Consider the following 23,504-nt stretch of genomic DNA (forward strand, 5'->3'; position numbering starts at 1 on the left):
ACAGGGCCTCACAGTGTTGGCCACACAGTGAGCGCCCCATGCACTCTGGCAACCATTCTCTTCCCTTAGGCCTTGTTCCTGTATGAGCTTCTGTCAAAGACCACCAGAAAGCCCGATGAGCTCCTGAGGTAGGAGAATGTAACTCGCCTGGGGGCTGAAGAGCCCTTTGGAGCCTTACACCCGAGGAGCCTGATTTCCCAGGAGGGACAGCTGGACAGTCACGTCTGTAGCCTGTGTCACGTCAAATCTGCCTTCTCTTGCTCCTTCTTTTCTGTCTTCCCCACTGCTTCTTCTCCTGGGTCCGTTGTTTTGTTTTCTAGAACAGGTCAGCTGGTCAAAGGTGTGAGGTGCTCCCACATTGAGGCCATGAGCGCGGACTCCTTCCTAGTCCATTTCCGGTATTTTGAGAACAATCTCTCACTGCTATCGCCGTATCAGGTACCGTCAGACATTCTCCTGCTTCTGATTTCTCTGTCTACCTGGGTCGCTGGGCTGGCTTGACTGTGGTGTCTCATTTTCCAGATGCAGCTGATGATTTGGGGCCAAATCTTGAGCCAGGTCTTCTCCAGTTTATTTTTTAAAAGGCCCAAAATACCCATATTGCTTCAGTCGACGTTTCAACAGATTGGTCATTCCATAGTCAACTTAGAACCTTAAAATACATTTGTAGGGTGTACCATTTTGCTTGCTCAAAATTATGTTCTCCTGGGACGGAATGTAATCCCTCATCTAACATTCCTATCCTTTCTAGAGGTAGCCCTGAATATGAGCAATAGTCTAAGAGAATTTTCTTTTTCATTTAAAACTTCATTTACCAAACTGTTACAGAGACTCTTTAACCCTGGGAAACCAGAGGAAGTAACTGACTCTTTACAGTATCTAAGCAAGTGAAAAGATCCCTGGTGGTGCAGTTTGTGCTCGCCTACTAACCTAAAGGCTGGAAGTTTGAATCCACCAGTGGTGCTGCAGAAAAAAGGCCTGGCGATCTTCATCCCTAAAGATAAAAAATCCGTTGTCGTCAAGTCAATTCCGACTCATAGTGACCCTATAGGACAGAATAGAACTGCCCCACAGGATTTTCTGTACAGGAAGGCTGTAATATCTCCAGAAGCAGACTGCTACATCTTTTTCCTGCGGAGAGGCTAGTGGGTTCGAACCAACGACCTTTTTTTTTTTTCGGTTCGCAGCCGAGCGCTTAACCACTGCGCCACCAGGGCTCCTTTTCATAAAGATTACAGCCAAGGAAACCTTATGGAACAGTTCTACTCTGTAACACATGGGGTCACCGTGAGTCGGAATCCACTGGATGGCAACGAGTTAAGGAAAGAGTGTTTGGGCTTTGAGTGTGAACTGCTGGCTATACGGAATCCTGAGAGAGTGAGCGAGTGAACATACCAGGTGTCTTCCCAACTCAGGCCTAGATCGGAATTAAAAGTTTCCCACTAGTGAATTCTCTCCCCAGAGGCAGGAAGTGTAAAGCTTGGTGTTATTATCCTTTGAGATCATTAGAGGAGTATGCGGTTTTAACGAAGCCCTGTCATCCCTTGCATTGTCTGTTTTATCAGTGGTTCTCAAATGTGAGCTTGCATCAGCATCACCTGGAAGGCTTGTGAAAACACAGACTGGGGGGCTCCACCCCGGAGTTTCTGTATAGTAGGTCTGCGCTGAGGCCCGAGAATTTGCATTTCTAACCAGTTCCCAGGTGAGAACCACGGCAAGCTAGTAAAAGCCCTGCCCAGACAGGGAAGGTGATACCGGATCAAATGGATGGAGGTCAGACCCGCGTTGAGGAAGACCTACATATTCGAGCACGAAGAGTTGCCCCCAACGAACCCAGACTCTCCGCAGATCTCAGAACCTTCAAATCCCAGTTAATTAGAAAAATTGCCTTTATTGTTTTCATTTTTGCTGAAAACACATAATCACTATTAAAAAAATGAAACAATACAGATAAAGTAAAATTTCTCATAAGCCTGCCCCTAGAGCAGTACTTCTCAACTGAGCAGGAGGCAGTTTTGTCCTCCAGGGGACATTTGAAAAAGTCTGGAGACATTTTTGGTTGTCACAACAGCGGAACGGGCAGGGGTGGGGGGATGCTACTGACATCTAGTGGGTGGAGGCCACGGATGTTGCTAAACATCCCACAATGTGCGGGACAGCCCCCCACAGTAAAGAATTATCCAGTCCAAAGTGTCGATAGTGCTGAGGCCGAGAAACCCTGGGTTAGAGGTAACTACAGTGGAAAGTTCGTTATTGACTTTGAGACTCTTTTTTCATATATAAAATATATTTATATGTAATTTTAAAAACACAATTGAGCTTATATATACTAGTCTGTTTCACTTTACATATAATAAAGAGCCCTGGTGGGGCAGTGGTAAGCGTTCGGCTGCTAACTGAAAGGTCTGCAGTTTGGACCCACCAGCTGCTCCGTGGGAGAAAGATGTGGCAGTCTGCTTTAGTAAAGATTACAGCCTTGGAAACCCTCTGGGGCAGTTCTACTCTGTCCTGTAGGGTCTCTATGAGTCAGAATAGACTCAACGGCAACAAGTTTAGATATTTTTTTTTTAACAAAATAAAATAAAATGGGGCCTGTGCATCATTCCATATTAATATATGTAAATCTACCTTATTCAAAAAAATAGTTGCATAGTACTCTATTGCATGCTTAAACCGTAGTTTACTTAACCAGAGTCCCTACTGAGGGATGTTAAAGTTATATCTCACTTTCTTGCATTTATAAACAAAACTGTGAGGTGCATCCTCAGATGTGAATTTTGTGTTTGTCTCATTATTGCATTAGTTTCCTCATCCATAAAATGGGCCAATAACAGTACCTACACCATAGGATGTTATATTAAATAAATGAACATGTATAAAGCACTTAGAACAGTGCCTGGCACACAGAAAGCACTATTTGTGATGATTTGGGACCAAATATTGGGCCAGGTTTATAATAATAATAAATAATAATAATAATTTATAGTAATAATAGGAGCCCTGGCGGCCAGTGGTTAAGTGCTCAGCTGCCAGCCAAAAGGTTGGTGGTTCGAATCCACCAGCTGCTCTGTGGAGAAAGATGTGACAGTCTGCTTCTGTAAAGATTTACAGCCTTGGAAACCCTGTGGGGCAGTTCTACTTTGTCCTATAGGGTCACTATGAGTTGGAATTGACTTGATGACAATGGGTTTTGGATAGTAATAATAATTATTTATAAGAATAATTATTATTGAACTAAATTCCTAGAACTGCTTCATTCTTTCAGGTTAATTGCTTGGCGTGGAAATACTGGAAAGTTTCCAGGTCCTCTATGCCGCCTTTTCTTTTGGCCACACTCCCGTAAGTGAACATCGGTCCCACTTTCTGGCTCAGCAGTTAGACTGGTGGGAATCACTCAAGCCAAAGTGGTTCTCCCTTCTTGGGTCTTCATAAGGTGTCAGAGGTCAAGCAGAGGATGTCTTAAGACAGTTAAGTCCTTGAAGACCAGGATTTAGATTCTGAGCCCCACATAGACATTTCAGAAGACCCTCTTGCTTTTCTTTTTTTCTTCCTGGAACTTAAAAACCAAAGCAAAAGCAACTCAAGCCTGAACGAGTGCCAGTGAAGCAAGTCCCAGGTGGGCTGGCCTTAGTTGTGCCCGTGATCCAGGGGAGCCAGGGAGGATGTGGGCAGTGAGGATTTCTTCTGGATGCTCTGGCTCCAGGCCTATGGAGGAAGCCCTGCTTTTCAGACACTGTCTGGAGACTGCTTCTCTCCTTTTCTCCTTCTTCATTTCTTTCTCCTGCCTCCTCCTGTTCTTATCTTCATTCATTCAAAAAGATGAGAGCTTACTCTGTGCTAATTCTCAGATATAACAAGATTTTTTCCCATATAAGAGGTTGCAGTCTCATGGGGGAAAAATAGACGAGTAAGAAGTCAATTATAGTATCAAGTTGATATTTGGTTGAAAGTGACAGAATCTTAACTCAAACTGCCTTAGATGATAGGAGGGAATTTTTGGTTCAAATAACTGGAAAGTTCAGGGGTGGACTTCAGGCATAGCTGGATCTAGGGGCTCAAATGATATCATTTGTCTCCCTGTCTCTTGCCCTTGTTTTCTGCTGTTGACTCCATCTTAGACAAGTTCTTTCTCTCTGGTGGCCCTTGGCCGGAGATGTTCCAGGGTTACATCTTCCCAGCTTCATATTCAAGGGAAAGAGAAAGACTTTCTTCCCATCATTCTCAATAAAAGTAATGAGTTTGATGTTTCTTGGCCTAATTTGGGCCAATTTGCTCACCTTGAACCAATCACGGGAGTTGGGAGGATGGGTAGCTTTGACTGGCTTAGATCTGTATTGCACCCCTGCAGCTGGGCATGGAATTGGCTCCACCCTACTTAGACTTAAAGTGAAGGAGGTGGTTCTCCATGAAAACCAGGTGTAATGGACACTGGGCACAGAGGAGGGACTGTCTCCTTCAGACTGGAGAGTCAGGGAAGACCAAACTAAAGCTCGAGGGAGTTTAAGGTGGGTACTCCAGGCAGCTGCACAAGAGACATCCTGTTCAGTGGTGGGTGAGGAAAGCGAAGCACTCAGGGGAACACAGCGTGTGCATGCAGAGTAGCTGGGAGAGAGAAGGCCAGAGAAATAAGGGCAGTCCGATCACCAAGGGCCTTATGTGATGCTCTGAGCTGTTTCACTTGTACTCGAGGCATAGCCATCGGATATATGTTTCAGAAAGATCTTTGTCCCCATCTGGATAGAGGAGGGAATGCAGGGGATCTGGCTGGAAGGAGGGAGACAGCGGAAGCTTATTTCAGTAACCCAGATGTTGGCAAGGCTGGCTTCTTCCGCTCATCCATGTCTCAGCTGCCTTAGAAGGGACTCCCCTGTTACCCCCATCATTGTTCTCTATTACAGAACCATTTTATTTTCCTCCTTACGTTTATCATTAGCAGAAATGTTTTATTCATTGGTTTGTGTGTTTCTTTCCCCCACTAGAATGTAAGCACCATGAAGGCAGGGGCCATTCATGCCTTGCTCATTGCTGTACCTGGTGCCTAGTAGAGTGCTTGGCATGAAGTAGGTGTTCTGTAGATATTTGTTGAATGAATGAATGAAGAAATAAATAAAAACAGTGGTACTGGGAAGGGAGAGGTGAAAACAGACTTGAGTAATATTAAGGAAATAGCAGTGACGGAAACCCTGGTGGCATAGTGGTTAAGAACTATGGCTGCTAACCAAAAGGCTGGCAGTTTGAATCCACCATGTGCTCCTTGGAAACCATATGGGGCAGTCCTGCTCTGTCCTATAGGGTCACTATGAGTTCGAATCAACTCAACGACAACAAGTTTTTTTTTTTTTAAATTTTTTCCCATACAAAAATGTATACATACATTGTTATATGACCCTAATTGCTCTCCCCATACTGTGACAGCACACTCTTCCTTTTCACCCCTGATTCCCCATGTCCATTCAACCAGCTCCTAACCCTCTCTGCCTTCCCATCTCACCTCCGGACAGAAGCTCCCCGTTTAGTCTCTTGTATCTACTTGAGCTAAGAGGCACACTCCTCACGAGTATCACTTTATGTCCCACAGTCCAGTCCAATCCCTGTCTGAAGAGTTGGCCTCGGAAATTGTTTTAGTTCTGGGCTGATAGAGAATACAGGGGCCATGCTTTCCCGTGTTCCTCCAGTCTCAGTCAGACCATTAAGTCTGGTCTTCTTACTAGAATTTGAGTTCTGCACCCCAACTTTCTCTTGCTCCATCAGGGACTCTGTTGTTGAAGTAGATGTTGTCAGGGCGATCATTGGTGGTAGCCGGGCACCATCTAGTTCTTCTGGCCTCAGGCTGATGAAGTCTCTGGTTTATGCGGCCCTTCCTGTCTCTTGGGCTAATACTTTCCTTGTGTCTTTGGTGTTCTTCATTCTCCTTTACTCCAGGTGGTTGGGACCAATTGATGCACCTTAGATGGCCGCTTGCCAGCTTTTAAGACCCCAGACGCCACTCACCAAAGTAGGATGAAGAACAGTTTCTTAATAAGCTTCGTTATGCCAATTGACCTAGATGTTCCCTGAAAGCATGGTCCCCAGACCCCTGCCCCTGCTACTCTGTCCCTTGGCAATGGGTTTTAATGATGGATTTAGGGATAAGGGGGAAATTCTAGGCTAGCACAGAGAAGAAGTCCCTGGGTGATGTAAACTGTTAATAAGCGCAGCTGCTAACCAAAAGGTTGGAGGTTTGAGCCCATCCAGTGGTGCCTCAGAAGAGAGGCCTGGCAATCTATTTCCAAAAAATCAGCCATTCTAAGCTCTGTGGAGTACTGTTCTACTCTGACACACATGGGGTCATTATGAGTTGGAATTGACTCAACAGCTGGTGGTGGTGGGTATAGAGAAGGAAGAATATGTACATGTTTGAAGGCAGGTGTTGAGTTTGGCTTTGGAATATTGAAGTGGTGATGATGAGTAGCTCATAGTTTTAGGCAGTGTTTCTCAACATTTAGTTTCAAAACAGCTTTATTGAGATATAATTCACATACCATAAAAGTCATCCATTTATAATGTACAGTTCAGTAGTTTTTAGTATATTCAAAAATATGTGCAGCCATAACTACAGTCAATTTTAGGGCATTTTCATCATCACAAAGGGAAACCCTGTATCCTTTAGTCATCAATCCCTTGTACCCCCGCCCCCCTACCCTCAGCAACCACTGATCTGATTTCTGACTCTATAGATTTGCCTGTTCTAGACATTTCATACAAATTGAATCATATAATAAGTGTTCTTTTGTGTTTGGCTTCTGTCACTTAGCATAATGTTTTCCAGGTTCATCCATGTTGCAGCGTGTATTAGAATTTTATTCCTTTTTATGGCACAATAATATCCCATTGATTGGATATAGCAATACAGCACATTTTGTTTATCCATTCATCTGCCTCAAGCTCTTTTTTTAATAATCATCCCCTAAGGAGAAAAATTTAATTTATCCAAGCAAGAGAAATGATAAACTAAAGAGTAAGAGTTTGTCAAGTAGAGTTGACTTTGGAGGGTCAAAAATCATTGTAATATCTAAGATTTTTTTCATCCCCTGGAACCAGTTTTCTCCCCATGAGAGGCAGTATTGCCTCTGTTGAGAATACATGGTTAAGAGCTTAGGGGAGCATTCTGGGCTGGAGATGATGGAATTGGGAGTCTTTGCTCTTGTTTCTCTCCACTGGTCTCCTCATCTTTCCTCCTTAATTTCTATTTTAGTCTCTCTCCTCTTTGTCTTTTTCTGTTCCATCTTTTCCTTTCCTCTCTCCTCATCTTCCTTCAGCCAGTTCACCAGTCAACGTAGGTTTGTGGAGAACCCGTTCTCTGATCAGTGCTGCTGGGACATAGAAAAGGAGCATGATGGGAAATTTGTTTCTTGCCATAGAAGAGGAGCAGGGTGGGTGGGAGGCTTGCTAGCCACCAAAAAGAGCCACAAAAATCACCAGGGAAGAGTTTATGTTAATGAGGGAGGAACAACTTGGAAAAGGAGGGTGAGAATGTTTGCACAACTCAAAAAACGTAATCAATGCTACTGAACTGCACGTGTAGAAACTGTTGAGTTGGTGTTTTGCTGTGTATATTCTCAACAACAACAACAACAAAATAAACTATATAAAAAAAATCACTAAGGAGAAAAACATTTAAATAACACCCTTGTGATAAGCTCTGGGCATATGGGCCCTGAGTTCAGCGGTGAATACAGAGCAGCCAACTTTTCCCTCCTTCCGTTCTCCCCATCTCTCTCCAGGGCCCGCTACCTGGCTTCAGTCCCAGCTTCCCAGTGTGTGCCTTTTCTGATCAGCCTGGGCAAGAGTCAATTGGACTTGTTGGTTTTAGATTCTCACAAAAAGAATTTGGTCCTCGGGAAAGTGCAGCAGTGCCTGGTAAGGACATTTTTCCTGGGTGAGAGTTTCTCTGATGTCCCTTCCCCTCTGGTGCCTGTAGACAGACATCCCAGGGAACCCTCAAGGGGATCTGGCAGGAGGGATCTTGCCTGCTGTGATGGCTGGAGGTCTGACTTGGGGATTTCAGAGCTGGCTCTGAAGCCGCTGGTTGGGACAAGTCTGGCCCTTGGTTGTGGAGACTCCCAAACCCAGACCCTGAATGAGAAGAGGCTGCTCTAGAGGACTGGAAAGAGCACTGTACTCAAGAGTCTGGATTCTAGACTTGGATTCTAGAATGCCTCTGCCAGTGATTAGTTATGTGGTTTTGGGCAAGTCATTTCTCCTCCCTGAACCTCAGTCTCCTCATCAATAAGAAGGGTGTAATGGCATTTACCTTGTAGAGTTATTGAGGGGATGAAACAGGCAATGCTTTGCCTAATGCAAAGGCCCAACGGGCAAACCCTGGAGCCAGACGGTCTGGGTGTGAATCCGAGCATTGCCACTAGCTGGCAGTTTCTTTATCTTTAAAAAGCAGATAATGTTAGTACCTACCTCTTCTGGTTCCTTTGCGGATGAATGGGTTAAGACCTGTAAACACTTAGAACAGTACCTGGCACATAGTAAGCCTTCCATAAATGTTAGCTGTTTTTGTCATTTTGAGAAAGGCTTTGAAGGCTGTCAAGTGCTCTGCAAAATCTGAGGTGCTGTTTTTATTATTGTTATAGAGTAATTATAATGGATATCGAAATCTGAAATATCCCCAGAGCAATACCAACAACGACAACAACGGCCCTCATTTACTGAGTGTTCATGATGTGCCGAGACTTGCCCACAACTGCTCCCCACTGGGGTTTTCCAAACTTCTGAGGCTTGCATCCGGGGATAAAATCTATTACCAGTCCACGGCAGGGCAGCCAACCCAGATCCCGGAATGTTTCCAAGGTTTGCGGTTGGGAAGTGTTTTTTAGGGGATCGTGATCTTCAGCCCAGTTGTATCTTCTCATCAGCTTCACTTGTCGGTTTCAGGACGACTCCATTGCCGACGAGTTCGCCGTGGACATGTTGGGGAACCTGCTGTGCCACTTGCCGGCGGCCATCATTGAGCGCGGGATCACGCCCAGGGCCTGGGCCGCCGCCCTGCACGGCCTCAGAGACTGCGCAGACCTCAGCCCAGAGCAGAAGGCTGCGGTGCGGCGCAGGCTGCTGGAGCAGCACGGGTGAGGGCGGGGGCGTGGCTTGGTGGGTGCAGGGGCCCCCAGCCCAGGCTCACCTTCCCTCACACCGAGGTTAGATACTTAGGTTTCGTCTTTTGGCCTTATTCCCTGTAAAGTGAGAGCAATAGTAGGTATCCTGCGGGCCTCACCCAAGACAGCAAGACACTTGGCATAATGGACGGGAAAGTGTTTTGAAAAGACAAATGTAGGTAGTGCTGTTATTATTTTTATAATTTAATAATGATGGTGATGCAAGTAATGGAGGTACCGTCAGCTCTGGGTGAGGGAGCGCTTCCTGGAAGAAGCTCTGCCGCACACAGGGTTTTCGGAGCTTAGGTGGGATATTTGAGCAGGACCTAGCCGTCAATCGATAGTCAGACAACAAATGTTTGAATGATTACTGTGTCCCAGGCACCCAACAGTAACGAAACTGAAACTGACTGCCGTAGCGTCGATTCTGACCCATGGCGTCCCTCTAGGACAGAGTAGAAATGCCCCACAGGGTTTCCAAGGCTGTAATCTTTACGGAAGCAGACTGCTGCGTCTTTCTCCTGTGGAGCGGCCGGTGGGTTCGAACCACTGACCTTTTAGTTAGCAGCTGAGCCCTTAACCACTGTGCCACCAGGGCTCCTGTGTCCCAGGCACTGAATTATTAGTTTAAGAGCATGGACTCCAGAGCAGGACACCTTGAGTTAAAATGTTGTTTTCATCACTTACTGGCTCTTAAAAAAAAATTAATTTTTTTGCACTTTAATTTTTACATCTGTAGAATGGGGACAGTAATAGTCCCCATAGGGTTGTTGTGATGATTAAATGAGTTAATACATGTAAAGGACCCCGAGTATGTGACGACTATTGTTATCATTACTGGCGCTGAAGAGACAGTGGTTATTAAGAAAGACATGGTTTCTGTCCTCAAGGAGCTTACAGTTTAGTGGGCTAATATTTTTAATCAAAGAGATAAGAGGGGTATTTCTTTGGCCAGGGCTGGTTTGCCTCTATCCTAGAGAGGGCCTATCACTGCTAACTGGGCAGACCTCCTTTAGAGATGTCACCAAATAGAGTATGATGCACTTCACTTTAGACATTTGAGGCCTGTATGTAAAAAAAATAAAGGTGGATACTGGGTCAACATCATTATTTTCCTGTCAAGTTCAAGAGGAAACCTTGACTTGCTTCAAGAAAAGACTTTTGCTAATTTAAAAGAAACACATCTCTACCATTCTCTTGAGGAAGGGGAGGGAGAAAACACTGTGACGTAAATGACAGAAAGGCAATTCAAACAAACAAACAAAAAAAGTGAGGATTTATTGAGTTCAGAAATGGAATGCAATGGAAAACTCCAGGGGTGGACTTCAGGAGTGGCTGGATCCAGGGGCTCAAATGATATCAGCAGGAATATGTTCCATTTCTCAGCTCTGTGTTCCTTGGTGTGGACTTATTTTCTCCACTTGGTGAAAGGAATTGCCCCCCAAATCCTCCTTACTGCTAGGAATCTCAGAAAAAAGAGAGCTTCTCTGGTAATGCTATCAAAATTTACAAGGATGATTCTGGTTGGCCAGCTTGCATCATATGCCTATTCTCTTGGTCTGTGAAGTGGGGCCATTTGAAAGCCTCTTCAGGTGTAAATATGATCTGTTCCTGAAAGAAAAGAATGCTGGTGGAGGAGGGCAACAAATGTTTATTAAAACTTTATTTTTCACCTTACTGCTATTGTCTCTTCTTAGACTCCCTCAGAACTGGACAGCTGAGACCACAAAGGACTTGGGACCTTTTCTAGTACTTTTCTCGGGAGATGAGTTAACCTCTATCACCACAAAGGTACCTCTTAAGAAGGCAGAAGGAATTTGAAGGGGACAGGAAGTAGACTCCTTCCATGGGTGGAGGCTGGGGAAGTAGTGAATATTTGCTGAACAATAATCAAATCTACCACAAAGCACATCCACACACTCTCATATCTGTACTTGTGCACATGAGACACGCGTTCTCACATATGCTTAGCAAGGCCTTAACACATGGAACGTCACGCAGACTCACACGTGCCCCGCACACGTTCTTATGTCCAGTCATAATAAAATCATTTCCTGGGTGTCCATAGAGTCATAAACACTGGATGTGATCTTATATATGGATCTAATCTTCCTGAATTAACTTTTTAAATCGAAAAAGCCATGCATCAACATGGTTAAGTCTCAAAAAGTGTAGAATAAATGAAAAGTGAGTGGCAAAAGAATATGTGCAGTAAGATACTAGTTAAAGTTTAAACATATGCTAAACAATTCTATATTTTGTTTATAATTTCATACCTAAATAAGAGAACTTTAATAACACACACGAGAATGGTTAATGCCAAATTCAGGATGATGGTTACTTCTGGGGAAGGAAGGGAGGCAAAAGGTGAGGGGAGACTGATAGAGTCTTCAATTCTATTTGTGATGTTTTATTTCTTAAGCTGGGTGGTGGGCATATGGGTGTTTTGTTGTATTATTCTCCATACCATTTTATGCCTGAAATGTTTGATGAAATCAGCGATGCATGCTCCTAGTTCAAACAAATCCCAACTACACCAAAGGACATATGATGGAAAGCAATTCTCCCTTCCACCTGGCACTTCTATTCCCCAACCTCACTCCTCAGAGACAATTGCTGTTCCCACTTTCTTCTGCATTCTGTCAGAAAAACCCTGCCCAAATGCCTATACACATTCTCCCTTTTAGAAATACAGAATGGAAAATACCATTCACTGTGCTGTGTGCGTTGCTTTTACAAGTTAAGTACTTATCTTAGAGCAGTTGCTTTCAACCTTAACTGCACATTAAAGACAATCTTCAAAGGACAGATATTGTAGGATCTCACTAATATGAAATACCTAGAACAGGCATAAAGAGATCAGAGTTTAACAGTGGTTGCCAGGGGCAGGAGAGACAGGGAAAGAGAGGAGTCATCATTTAGGTAGCATTGAGTTTTTGTTTATGCATCCCCTACATTTTTTCTGGGGGATTTGCATTTTTCCCCAGAAGAATTGATAATGGTGATGGTTGCACAACCTGATTGATATCATTGGTCTTACTGAAATTGTATACATGAAAAATGTTGAAATGGCTAATGTTGTGATAACTATATTTTTCAACAATAAAAAATCAACTGGGGAGATTTAACATGGACTGATACAGAACAAGCCAGAATCTCTGGAGGTGGGACCTGGGTGGCTGTAGAATCCCCAGGTGATTCTCATGTACAGTCAGGGTTGAGAACTACTGGCTTAGACTGTGACTCTAATTCTGAAGATTAGTTCTAGAATAGAAAGAGGAACTATAATCTGAGTGGTGCTTTCCCTTTGAGGGAGCTGGGGCACAGTGGCATGTAGATAGATACATGAAAGGGTTTGCTTAATCATCTGAGTTCATGGACAGGTCTCCCAATAATACCCTAAGTAAGTCTTGACAAAGTGCATTAGTTATAGATGAGAAATGGTACCTTCTCCAAAGCAACCAGAGCCTCTCATTGCTGGTCTCCACCCAGAATCCAGAGATTCTCCTTTTCCTTTTAATGATAAATATAAAATTTAAAAACAGTTCCAAACCTAAAAGGGATAGGCACGTGTACATTTTTGGTAGATACTGTCTTGGTAATGATACACCATCAAACAGTCCCACAGAAAAATGACTGTGATCATTTCCCACATCTTGGCCACCATTGGGTATTATCACTTTATTTTATTTTTGACAATTTGATGGGTGGAAAATGATGTATCTTTATGTTATTTAGCATTTATTGGATTACTATTGAGGGTTATTATAGGATTCTGTAGAGACCGGGTTAGTTGGGCTGGGGATAAAATTTATATGAGAAACTTCTGTAAAGAAAACAAACAAAGCTGTATGTGGTGTTGCAGTTTAAACACGTTAAACTCTGATTAAACTACTGTGGCCATGTGCTTTAATTATTATTTGTTCTTCCTCTTTCATCTCCGCTCCCCCGCATAGTTTCCTGATATCTTTCAACAAACAGCTTTCAAGATGACCAGGACCCTGCCCCCCAAAGAATTCCTCTGGGCTGTCTTTGAATCTGTTCAAAACAGCAGGGATGAGAGCCCCAGTTCTGACCCCAGCCCCGGTGAGTGTTTCTGGGGATGAGTATCCCTGGGGGTGTTTGATCAAAGAAGTGTCATGGTTTGTCGTGGGTTCACCTTGGGTGATCATCTCTCTGAGCATTGCCTCAGCCTAATCTTTAACCTGTAGGTGAACTCTCTGGTTTCTCCCATTTTCTCCATGAAGGAAACTGAAGTTTAGAGAGATTGAAGGACTCGGCCAAAGTCACAGGGCTAGTATGTGGCAGATCTCAGATTTGTACCCAAAGCTGATGATGTACTGCACCAGCTCGTGCTGCCCTCGAAGGCCTAGCAGTCCAGTTGTAACATTGCAACCCTCTTGCAGTATGCATGTGGATATGCGAAAGTTAGACTTGCCACACTCCTTGGGGAGGAAGCTCTGTGCCAGCACGTATTCCGAGTTTTCTTAAGTTGTTCTGGGTATTGATTACTGCTGTCCTTATAGTAATTAATGAATTAGCAGAAATTACTATTTGGTTTTATTTTTGTTAATTTGTGTGTGTGTGTGCATTCATTCAACAAATATTTGCTAAACACCTAGTCTGTGCCAGGCCCTATTCTAAGCAGTGATAAGATGAAGTCCCTGATGTTCTATGAAGCCATTTTGTTCCTCTCTGACTCTGTTATCAAAACAAAACAAAACAAAGCAAACAAACAAAAAAACCAAACCCATTGCTGTAGAGTTGATTCCTACTCATAGTGACCATATACGACAGAGTAGAACTACCCCATAGGATTTCCAAGGCCGTAATCTTTGCAGAAGCAGGCTGCCACATCTTTCTCTTATGGAGCGGCTGGTGGGTTCGAACTGCCGACCTTTTGATTAGCAGCCAGCAGGGTATCACTGAATCCTATTTTCACTGGGAGTGGGGTGGAGAGTTTATGAGGAATGGATCTTTTCTCCCCTCTAAGTGGGTTGTGATATAGATGGTTCAGGACCACCCCTGGAACCCTTGATCTGATCCAGTTTCACCTCTTGATTGGGACCAAGTGAATTTCCATTAAAGGTGCAGTGAGGGGGAGTGGCCACTGGGCTTGGGAAATGCCCTGGCCCGGGGTGGTACTGGCCAGTCTGCCAGCGTCTTTCCCGCTCAGCTGGTAAGACAAGAAATCTAGGATTTCTCTTAGCACAAGGAGCCTTGTTTTTTTCCCCAGGTTGGGCAAATCTGGGCCAGCAGAGGCAATATTTTATTTGCATGTCAACGGGTAACTGGTTTGGTTAGGTAAGGCTCAACTTACTCAAAGACCATGAGGGGTGGGCTTCTCCCGTTGCTCAGGGAAATGCGATGGGCCCACCTCTCCTCTCTCCTGGGACAGGAAGGCCACAACCCCCCACTATAATTTTTATGGAAGGCAAATCATCCTCGCAATTGGATAGGAATTCTCCTTCCTCATAATTCTGGAATGCTTAATGCTGGGTTGCAAACTCAAAGGCATAGGTGGGGCCAGACAGGTAACATGAATAGTAAGAATGGCTAATATTTATTGAGTGCTTGCTGTATGCCTGGCACTGTTCTAAGTGCTTTATTTATATTAACAGGTACAGTCCTAACAAAAATCTTATGAGGTAATTTATCCCCTTTTATAGATGAGGAAACTGAGGTACAGAGGGGTTAAATAGCTTTGGATTTAAATCTGAAGTCAAGACTGTTCACCACCGTATCCTACTACCCTCGAGGGGTTCAAAGTCCAGTTATAATGTTGTGAAGCTTCTACCGTGTGCATGTGGATATACAAAAAGTTGGAATTTCCACTATTTTGTTACCAGAAGATTAGCAAGAAATGGCAGAAGTGGGATTGAAACTGGCCCCTGCGTCTGCTGTACTGCCTCTCATGAATAAATACAACTGGAGAAGAATATAGTCTCTATTTGCCTGGAATAATAGAGGAGGAAAGAGAGTCAGGAATAAGAGGAGGATATGGAATGTGTGGCTAATTGCCTCCATGAACAACTGTGTCCTTTGCCATGAGGCCAGATGGTGCCTGGCTACCATTACTGAACATTTTGATAAAAGATTCTATAGAAAAATCCTGATCAAAGGGGTGGGGGGGAATGCAGAACGGAATTTAAAATTCTCATGGACTCCAGACTTTCTGGAGCCATGGAGGCTGGGTGAACCCCTGAAACTATTGCCTTGATGAAATCTTTAAACCTTAAACCAAAAATATCCCCTGAGAGAGAGAGAGAGACCTGTTGCCGTCGAGTATATTCTGACTCATAATGACCCTATAGGACAGAGTAAAACGGCTCCATAGGGTTTCCAAGGAACAGCTGGTGGATTCAAATTGCTGACCTTTTGGTTGGCAGCTGAACTCTTAACCACTGCTCCACCACGGCTCCTCTACTTCTCAAAACCAAACGATAGTTTAGCTCAACTACTAAAGAATGTCTGCTTTGTAAAGCATGTCTGCCTTGAGCATTGTGCTCTTTCAAGATCTTTCTATATGGGATCAAAAGAACCGGAAAGATTAGATAGGAACCCTAGGGGGCAGTGAGTTTATGTTAATGGGGGAGGAAAAACTCAGAAAAGGAAGGTGAGAATGGTTGCACAACGAGAAGAGTATAATCAATGTCACTGAATTGTACATGTAAAAACTATTGAATTGGTGTATGTTTTGCTATGTATGTTTTCAACAACCACCAAATAAATTAAAAACGAACAAGAAACAGACTAAAATTCCCTAAAATTCTCTTTCCTCCATTCCTAAGCTGCTTCTCCCTATTCTTCAGGTTGCCATGGAGTTGTAATTCCCTCTTCCGATGACATCCTCAAGTTGGCCGAAGCCAATGCCTGCTGGACCCCTGACGCCCTGCTCTCCATGGAGGAGGACACGTTCATCAGGAACGTGGAGCTGCTGGGCATGGTCAAGGGTTTCAGCCAGCCTCAGCTGATAGCCCTGAAGGAGAAGGCGATACAGGTAGAGCCCACGTCAGAGAGGGAGGCATTAAACAGAGGGAAAAACCATCCGCTGCAGCCTTGCTGTGCGTAGAGAGAGCCCTCCTCAAGGGGTGTTCACGTACGTTAAAATTTCACCACATCAGCTTAGTGCTATACTGGTGATTTCCTCATCTGAGAAACAGGGAAGTTTCTAGCTCCCCCTTCTTAGCATTGTGGCAGGAAACGATGGATCTTGGCACATAGTGGATGCTCAGTAAATCAGATTCTGTGCGTGTCTGGGTGCCTCTGACCGTGATGGTTCCAGGGATTGTGCCTTTTTCCCCTCCACTTGGAGAAGCCCAACTGCTGCTCGCAGCAGGCGTTCTCAGAATCTGCTGCAGATTAATCTGGAAATGTAGCAAAAAGGAGTAAAAAGAGGACTGGAAGTAGTTTGCCATCTTTAAAAATGTCCATTTTAGTGGCTTGTCTTGGATCTTAGCTGTTAGGATAGTTGTGGAATATCTAGTTATCTCTGTGCGGTTTAAAAAAAATTAAATACCTTAAAATTATTTTTATAACTGTATTTTTAAAAATGTATAAGTAGTCCAGATTTATTGGAGAAAAGTCAGAAAGTAATAAAGAAGAAAATCAGTCATAATCCTTTATCCAGAGATCCAGAGATCAGCAATATTAATTTTTTGGTATATAGCTTCCCAGACTTCTGTTTATGTGTGTAAAATATATTTATATATTTGACATATAATTATATGTATGTGTGTGTACACACACACACACACACACATATACATAAAACCAAATATGGTGTCATATTCACTTACTATTCTATAACCTGCTTTCTATACCCAACAGTATAGAGTGGATATTTTTCCGTATCAGAAAAATAAATCTCTATCACTGTTTTTAAATAGCCATATAATATTTTATTTTATGGCTGGATCTTATTTATTTAACCAATTGTTAGATTTTTAGGTTGTATCTTTTTTCATTCTACAAAAAAGGTATGTCTACATATATCTTTTGACACTTGTCTCATTAGTTCCTTAGGCAAAATTCCCAGGGGTAGAATTTCTGGGTCAAAGAGCATAAAAATTTTAAAAGCTTTCAATACATGTAGCCAAATTGCCCTCTAAAAACTATGTGACAATGTATGTTCTCAGTAGCATCAAATGAGGGTATTCTTTATCCCATGTCTTTCCAACACCATAAACAATCACTGTTTTTACTCCTTGCCAATATGATGGGCCAACATGATACTCTCTGATTGTTTTAAATTTAGATTTCTTTAATTTGAATGAGAATGAACTTTTTCCCATATGTTTATTTCTGCTTTTGTAAATTTCTGTTCTTGTCTTTTGTGTATTTTTCTACAAAAGTAGTCATCTTTTTCTTATTGATTTACAAGAGAACTTTATATATTAAGGAGATGTACTTTATGTTCGTTTTAAGTGTTGTCACAAATTTTCAGCCTGAGCTGGATTGTTTTTCACCTGAAGGTTTGGGGTATGCCTTTTTACTGGAGACAGCACCATATTGTCTCCCTGGGACGCATTGCTCTGGCTCTTAATGAGAGTGAGTTGGAGCAGCTGGACCTCAGCTCCATTGACACAGTGGCTTCCCTAACCCAGCAGACAGAATGGACCCCAGGACAGGTAGGTAGATATTTGGTGGATCTTTAAATTATGCTATTTCTCTTAATTTAGTTTGTTTTCTTTAGCATCCTTGAATATATTAATAATATATATAGCAGCTGTTTTAAAATCCCCACTGCTAATTCCATCATCTCTGTCATTACTGAGTGTTTCTATTGAATAATTTTTCTCCTAGTTATGGGTCACATCTTTCTGCTTATTGGAAAGCTTGGTAATTTTGATAGAATGTTGGACATTGTGAATTTTATGTTGTTGATTGCTGGATTTAGTTATATTCCTTTAAAGAATATTGGGCTTTGTTCTGGCATACACTTAAGTTACCTTTGATTCAGTTTGATCATTTTGAGGCTTTCTTTTTTTTTTTTTTGGTCATTAAGTGGCACCTTTTATTGTGCTTTAGGTGAAGGCTTACGGAACAAATAGTTTGTCATTACACAGTCAGTACGCGTATTGTTTTATGACATTGGTTAACAAACCCACAACACGTCAACACTCTCTTCTCGACCTTAGAGGACATTTTTTCTTTTTTGGTGAAAATATACATAGCCAAAGATACACCATTTCAAAAATTTCTACATGTACAATTCAGTGACATCAATTACGTTCTTCCAGTTGTGCTTGTATTCTCACTATCCTTTTCCAAATTATTCCATCACCATTATCTTCAACTCATTGCCCCCTAGGATTCCCATCAAACCTTTTGAGTTGCTGTTGTCAATTTGATCTCACATAGATAATTCTTTTTTTTTTTGTACTTCAGATGAAGGTTTACAGAACAGAATAGTTTCTCATTAAACAGTTAGTACACATATTGCCCTATGACCATGGTTAACAACCCTATGACATGTCAACACTGTCCCTTCTCAACCTTGGGTTCCCTATCACCAGCTTTCCTGTCCCCTCTTGCCTTCTATTCCTTGTCCCTGGACTGCTGTGCCTCATTAGACCCGTTTTGCTTTATGGGGCTGTCTAATTCATGGCTGAATGGTGAACCTTGGGAGTAACTTCACCACTGAGCTGAAAGGGTGTCTGGGGGCCATACTCTCAGGGTTTCTCCAGTCTCTGTCAGACCAGTAAATCTGGTCTATTTTGTGTTAGAATTTTGTTCTACATCCTTCTCCAGCTCTGTCCAGGACCCTCTGTTGTGATGCCAGTCAGAGCAGTCAGTGGTGGTAGCCAGGAACCATCCAGCTGTACTGGACTCACTCTGATGGAGGCTGTGGTAGCCGTGGTCCGTTAGTCTTTTGGACTGATCTTTTCCTTGTGTCCTGTTCTCTTCATTCTCCCTTGCTCCCAAAGGGGTGAGACCAGTGGAGTGTCTTAGATGGCTGCTCACAGGCTTTTAAGACCCCAGACACTACTCACCAAGGTAGAATGCAGAACATTGTCTTTATAAACTGTGTTATGCCAGTTGAGCTAGATGTTCCCCAAGATCATGGTCCCCACAACTTGAGGCTTTCTTTTAAGCTTTATTAGGGCAGGTTCAGAGTAGACTTTATTTTGTGGTCAGTTTACCCCATTACTAAGACATGATTTTTCTGAGGACTCTACTTAATGCTCCATGTGTTTTAAGAGCTCTCCACTCTGGCTGATGGGATTGTAAAGTATTCCTAGCTCCATGTGACCTCTGGAAATTGTTCAGCCTACTGCTTTCTGATGGCTCTTTCCCCTTCTATGTGGCGTTTCACCCCTTGAGTGCAGATCAATACCCAGTCAAAGACTTGAGAAGACCTCTCTGCAGATATCCAGAGCTCTCTCTTTGTGCAATTTTCTCCTCCCTAGTACTTTCCCCCACAAATTCTAGGTGCCTGGCCTCTTTGAACTTGGATGTCTGTATCCTCAACTTAGCTGGACCACTGGGCTTGTTGGGGTTCCTTTCCTAGTCCTGTGGCTTGGAAATTGTCTTTAGACAGTAAGCTAGGGCAATTTTTAGGGCTCATCTTGTTTGTTTTCCTTCTTTCAGATCCACAGTCCCTGTTGTCCAATGTTTGAATACAGTTGTTCCATATATTATATTCAGATTTCTAGTCGTTCATGGTGGGAGAGAAATTCCTATGACAGTTCATCCTTCATGCTAAAGCAGGAGTTCTCCCCAGAATTTTAATTATTTCAATTGGGAGAGAAGTTTAAGGTGTTTAGTCTACTGTTTATCTTCATTTTCAGGCAGCTATCCCTCAGTCATCATTTTCATCACTAGGTTTACATACTATCAGGTTAGCATCCCCATCGAAAAATGTACCTTTTTATAATTAGTTTTTGAAAAAGTTCAGCGTTGACTCCAATCATGTACTTGCCCACCCCTGAACAATCACTCTGGCCAGGGGCAGATGTGTTGTAGGCCAGGCATGTGTCAGGAAGTCTGTCTCAGCATGTACACTTGAACTGAGAGTGGAGATTTGTTGTTTGGTAGTCTGAATAAAGGAGTCCTGGCAGTGTGATGGTTAAGTGCTTGGCTGCTAACCAAAAGGTCAGCGTTTTGAACCCGGCAGCAGCTCTGCAGGAGAAAAGACCTGGTGATCTGCTCCCATAAAGATTATAGCCTAGAAAACCTTATATGGAAGTTCTGCTCCGTCATATAGGGTTGACTTGACAGCACACAACAACAACAACCATCTGAATAATGGCACCCCACAGATCAGAGATGTCCATGACCGAGTCCTCAGAACCTGTGAGTATGTTACCTTATATGGCAAAAGGGAATTTGCAGATATAATTAATTGAAGGATTTTGAGATGGGGAGATTATCCTGAATTACTGGATTGTACGATGAACACAATATAATCACAAGCGTTCTTATAAGAGGGAGGTAAGAGGGCCACAGATACAGAAGATGATGCAACTATGGAAGGAGAGAGAGAGAGAGATTTGAAGATTCTGTGCTGCTGGATTTAAAGATGGAGGATGGAGCTATGAGCCAAGGAATATAGGTGGCTTCTGGAAGCTAGAAAAGGCAAGGAAACAGATTCTCCCCTAGGGCGTCTAGAAGGAACGTAGCCCTGCTGACCCATTTTAGGACTTCTGACCTCCAGAACTATAAGATTAATTTGTGCCACTAACTGTAATAATTCGTTACAGCAGCAATAGGAAACACATACAGAGTGGTCCCCCAAAGGAAAAACATGGTGTTATTATCAAACAAAGGAAGAATGGATGCTGGGCAGGCAAAACCAATACACGTCCCCTACTCTGATGAGATTTTTATAATCAGGGTTGTCATGGCACATAACTCTGTATGGTACCGTTCAAGTAGTAGACAGTGTGAATGGTGTCCCTGGAGTTGAACAACATGAAGGCCCTGGTCATGAGGAATGTCTTAGTTTCTGAGGGCTGCAGTAACAGAAATACCACAAGTAGATGGCTTTAAAGAACAAAAATTTATTTTCTCACAGCTCTGGAGGATAAAAGTCCAAATCAGGGTCTTGGCTGTGTCAATTCCTTCCTTGTAGGTAGTCCCAGGCATTCCTTGGTTTATAGACAATCCTCACAAGGCATCTGTCTCCACCCCACACCCTGGTGAGTATGTCTGTGCGTCAAATCTGCTCTTTTTATAACTCAGAAGTGATTAGATTTAGAACCCACTCTACTTGGGAATGACCTAATTAACATAATAAAGAAAACCCTATTTCCAAACAGGATTATATCCAGAGGTATAGGGATTAAGACTGCAACACATATTTTTAGGGGTAGGGTGGGCAGGGGCACAATTTAATCCATAACAAGGAGTAAATGAGCTAATACATGTAAAGCATTTTGAACAATGCCTGGTACTTAGTACTCAACAGAAGTTAGTTGTTTTCATTGTTATTGTCCTAGTCGTCCTTGTTCTCATCTTCATCATCGTTGTTGTCATCATTATCATCATCATCATTATCATATGGTGCAAATGGTCTCCGGACTAGTTTCCTCATTTGTACAATGGGAGGGTTAAATCCAGGAGTCAGAGGTTGCTTCCACCCTAACATTTTATAATCTTTCGGTTCTGTGACTCTAAAACTGGCTTTGACTGGTTTGAGAAGTTCCACATCACACTTCTGATATTAAAATCATCCTATTTGCAGTCTGGGTGAAAACAGAAAAACAATCCAACTCAGAAACTACGGTATCTCTTTCCCTTTGCACCAATTTTAATTCCCACGGTTGGCACTGAGATTTATCAATACGTTTGAAGAGGATCTGAAAACCTCACATTTGCATATATCATGTGCAGTCAGTCCTCAAATTTAGCTCCCAATCAAATCCTTAAATGCATGTTTCTAGATTAATAGTCAGACCTGGAGGAACTACATTAACGGTTCAGCTTAAAAACCAATATAAGGAAAAAAATTTATCATAGAAGCCAGAGGGATGAACAGAAAGATGGAAGTCTTACATCTATTCATTTCCCAGTGGTTAATATTGCCTAAAAGTGTTGGTATTAATTGTCTTGGCATCATTACATAGATGCTGGTCCAGTTATTCAAGGGAATAAAATTTGACTTATCGCCTTGCAGGCTGAGCTTGCATCTTCCAGGTATCAGTAGCAAGGACAATTTAATACCACATTTTCAAAGTAATTTTATTTGAATTGTATTTTTGCACTTATGTTTTCAAATGGGCATGCCTGATAGCTGGGAAGTACAAATTGCTAAAAGCCAACTAGTGATACCTCGTTGTGAGCACTTCATAAGAAAAATACAAAAGCTAACTTGAATCTCCATTTTTTTCTTCATACCTTAACTTCTTCAGTGGCTCAGAGTACAAGCTGTGGAGTCAGATGGCCTGGGTTTTAATCTTAGAACCATTATTTACTAGCTGTGTGACACTGGCCTAGCCACTTAACCTCTCCGTGCCTTAGTTTCCTCATCTGTGAAATAAGGGTAATAATGAATACTTACCACATAGGATTGTTGTGAGGATTAAATGAGGTAGTACATGTGAAGTGCTTAAAACAGTTCTGGCACACAGTAAGTATTCAATAAATCTTAGCTGTTACTATTTTTGGAGTCCCTGGGTGGTACAAATGGTTAACATGCTCAGCTGCTAACCAAAAGGTTGGCAGTTCGAGTCCACCCAGAGGAGCCTTGGAAGAAACACCTGGTGATCTACTTCTGGAAAACCAGCCATTGAAAACCCTACGGAGCACAGCCTTACTCTGACACACAGGGGGTTGCCATGAGTTGGAATCAACTCGACGACAACTGGAAAATTATTATTTTGGATGCTCATCCCTGTTTGGTCAAAGACGTTTAAGTCAAAGCATGGTGCTACGGAAACTCCCTCCAGCAGTTGTGAGTTTTGTAACCATTGAGGGCAACTTAATGAAGACATTGACCAATCTGATTTGTGGAAACATAGGATGTCTCTTTGAAGCCAATCCATCACACAAAGGAAGTGATATGATGCCATTTCAAAGGAATATATGCTACCTATGACTTTTATAGATCATTTGTTCATTCATTCACACATTTAAAAGTCCTCACTGGACAACTGCTGTGTGCCAGGAATGGTACTAGGTCCTGGGGAGACAGTGGTTAACTAGCTGGATACGGTCCTTGTCTTTGCAGAGTCTGCTTGGGGAGACCAAAAAAAAAAAAAAAAAATTCAGTCATCAAAGTTAAAAATGAAAAAAAAAAAACATTGTAGAAAATGGACATGGTGCTCATGGGGATAGCAGGGAGGGAGGTTTCTTAAGATGGGGGAATCTGGGCAGTCTTCTCTGATGAGGTAGCATTTAAACAGACCTGAGGGATGG

At 42.7% G+C, this 23,504-nt stretch overlaps 1 protein-coding gene across 3 annotated transcripts in view; it reads left to right on the forward strand.

Annotated features, from left to right (window-relative positions):
- The window catches only part of OTOA (otoancorin), a 67,043-nt gene that overhangs the window by 34,086 nt on the left and 9,453 nt on the right, over nucleotides 1-23,504 (forward strand). For all 3 annotated transcript variants that reach the window (XM_004373331.2, XM_023728521.1, XM_023728522.1), the window contains exons 15-23: nucleotides 70-128; nucleotides 321-438; nucleotides 3,266-3,339; nucleotides 7,764-7,899; nucleotides 8,926-9,116; nucleotides 10,841-10,934; nucleotides 13,100-13,229; nucleotides 15,956-16,143; nucleotides 17,618-17,773. In XM_004373331.2, the coding sequence (XP_004373388.2) occupies nucleotides 70-128; nucleotides 321-438; nucleotides 3,266-3,339; nucleotides 7,764-7,899; nucleotides 8,926-9,116; nucleotides 10,841-10,934; nucleotides 13,100-13,229; nucleotides 15,956-16,143; nucleotides 17,618-17,773 (1,146 nt within the window). The remainder of the gene's footprint in view (nucleotides 1-69; nucleotides 129-320; nucleotides 439-3,265; nucleotides 3,340-7,763; nucleotides 7,900-8,925; nucleotides 9,117-10,840; nucleotides 10,935-13,099; nucleotides 13,230-15,955; nucleotides 16,144-17,617; nucleotides 17,774-23,504) is intronic.

This window comes from Trichechus manatus, unplaced genomic scaffold (assembly GCF_000243295.1).
Source record: "Trichechus manatus latirostris isolate Lorelei unplaced genomic scaffold, TriManLat1.0 scaffold00024, whole genome shotgun sequence".
Classification (NCBI taxonomy): domain Eukaryota; kingdom Metazoa; phylum Chordata; class Mammalia; order Sirenia; family Trichechidae; genus Trichechus; species Trichechus manatus.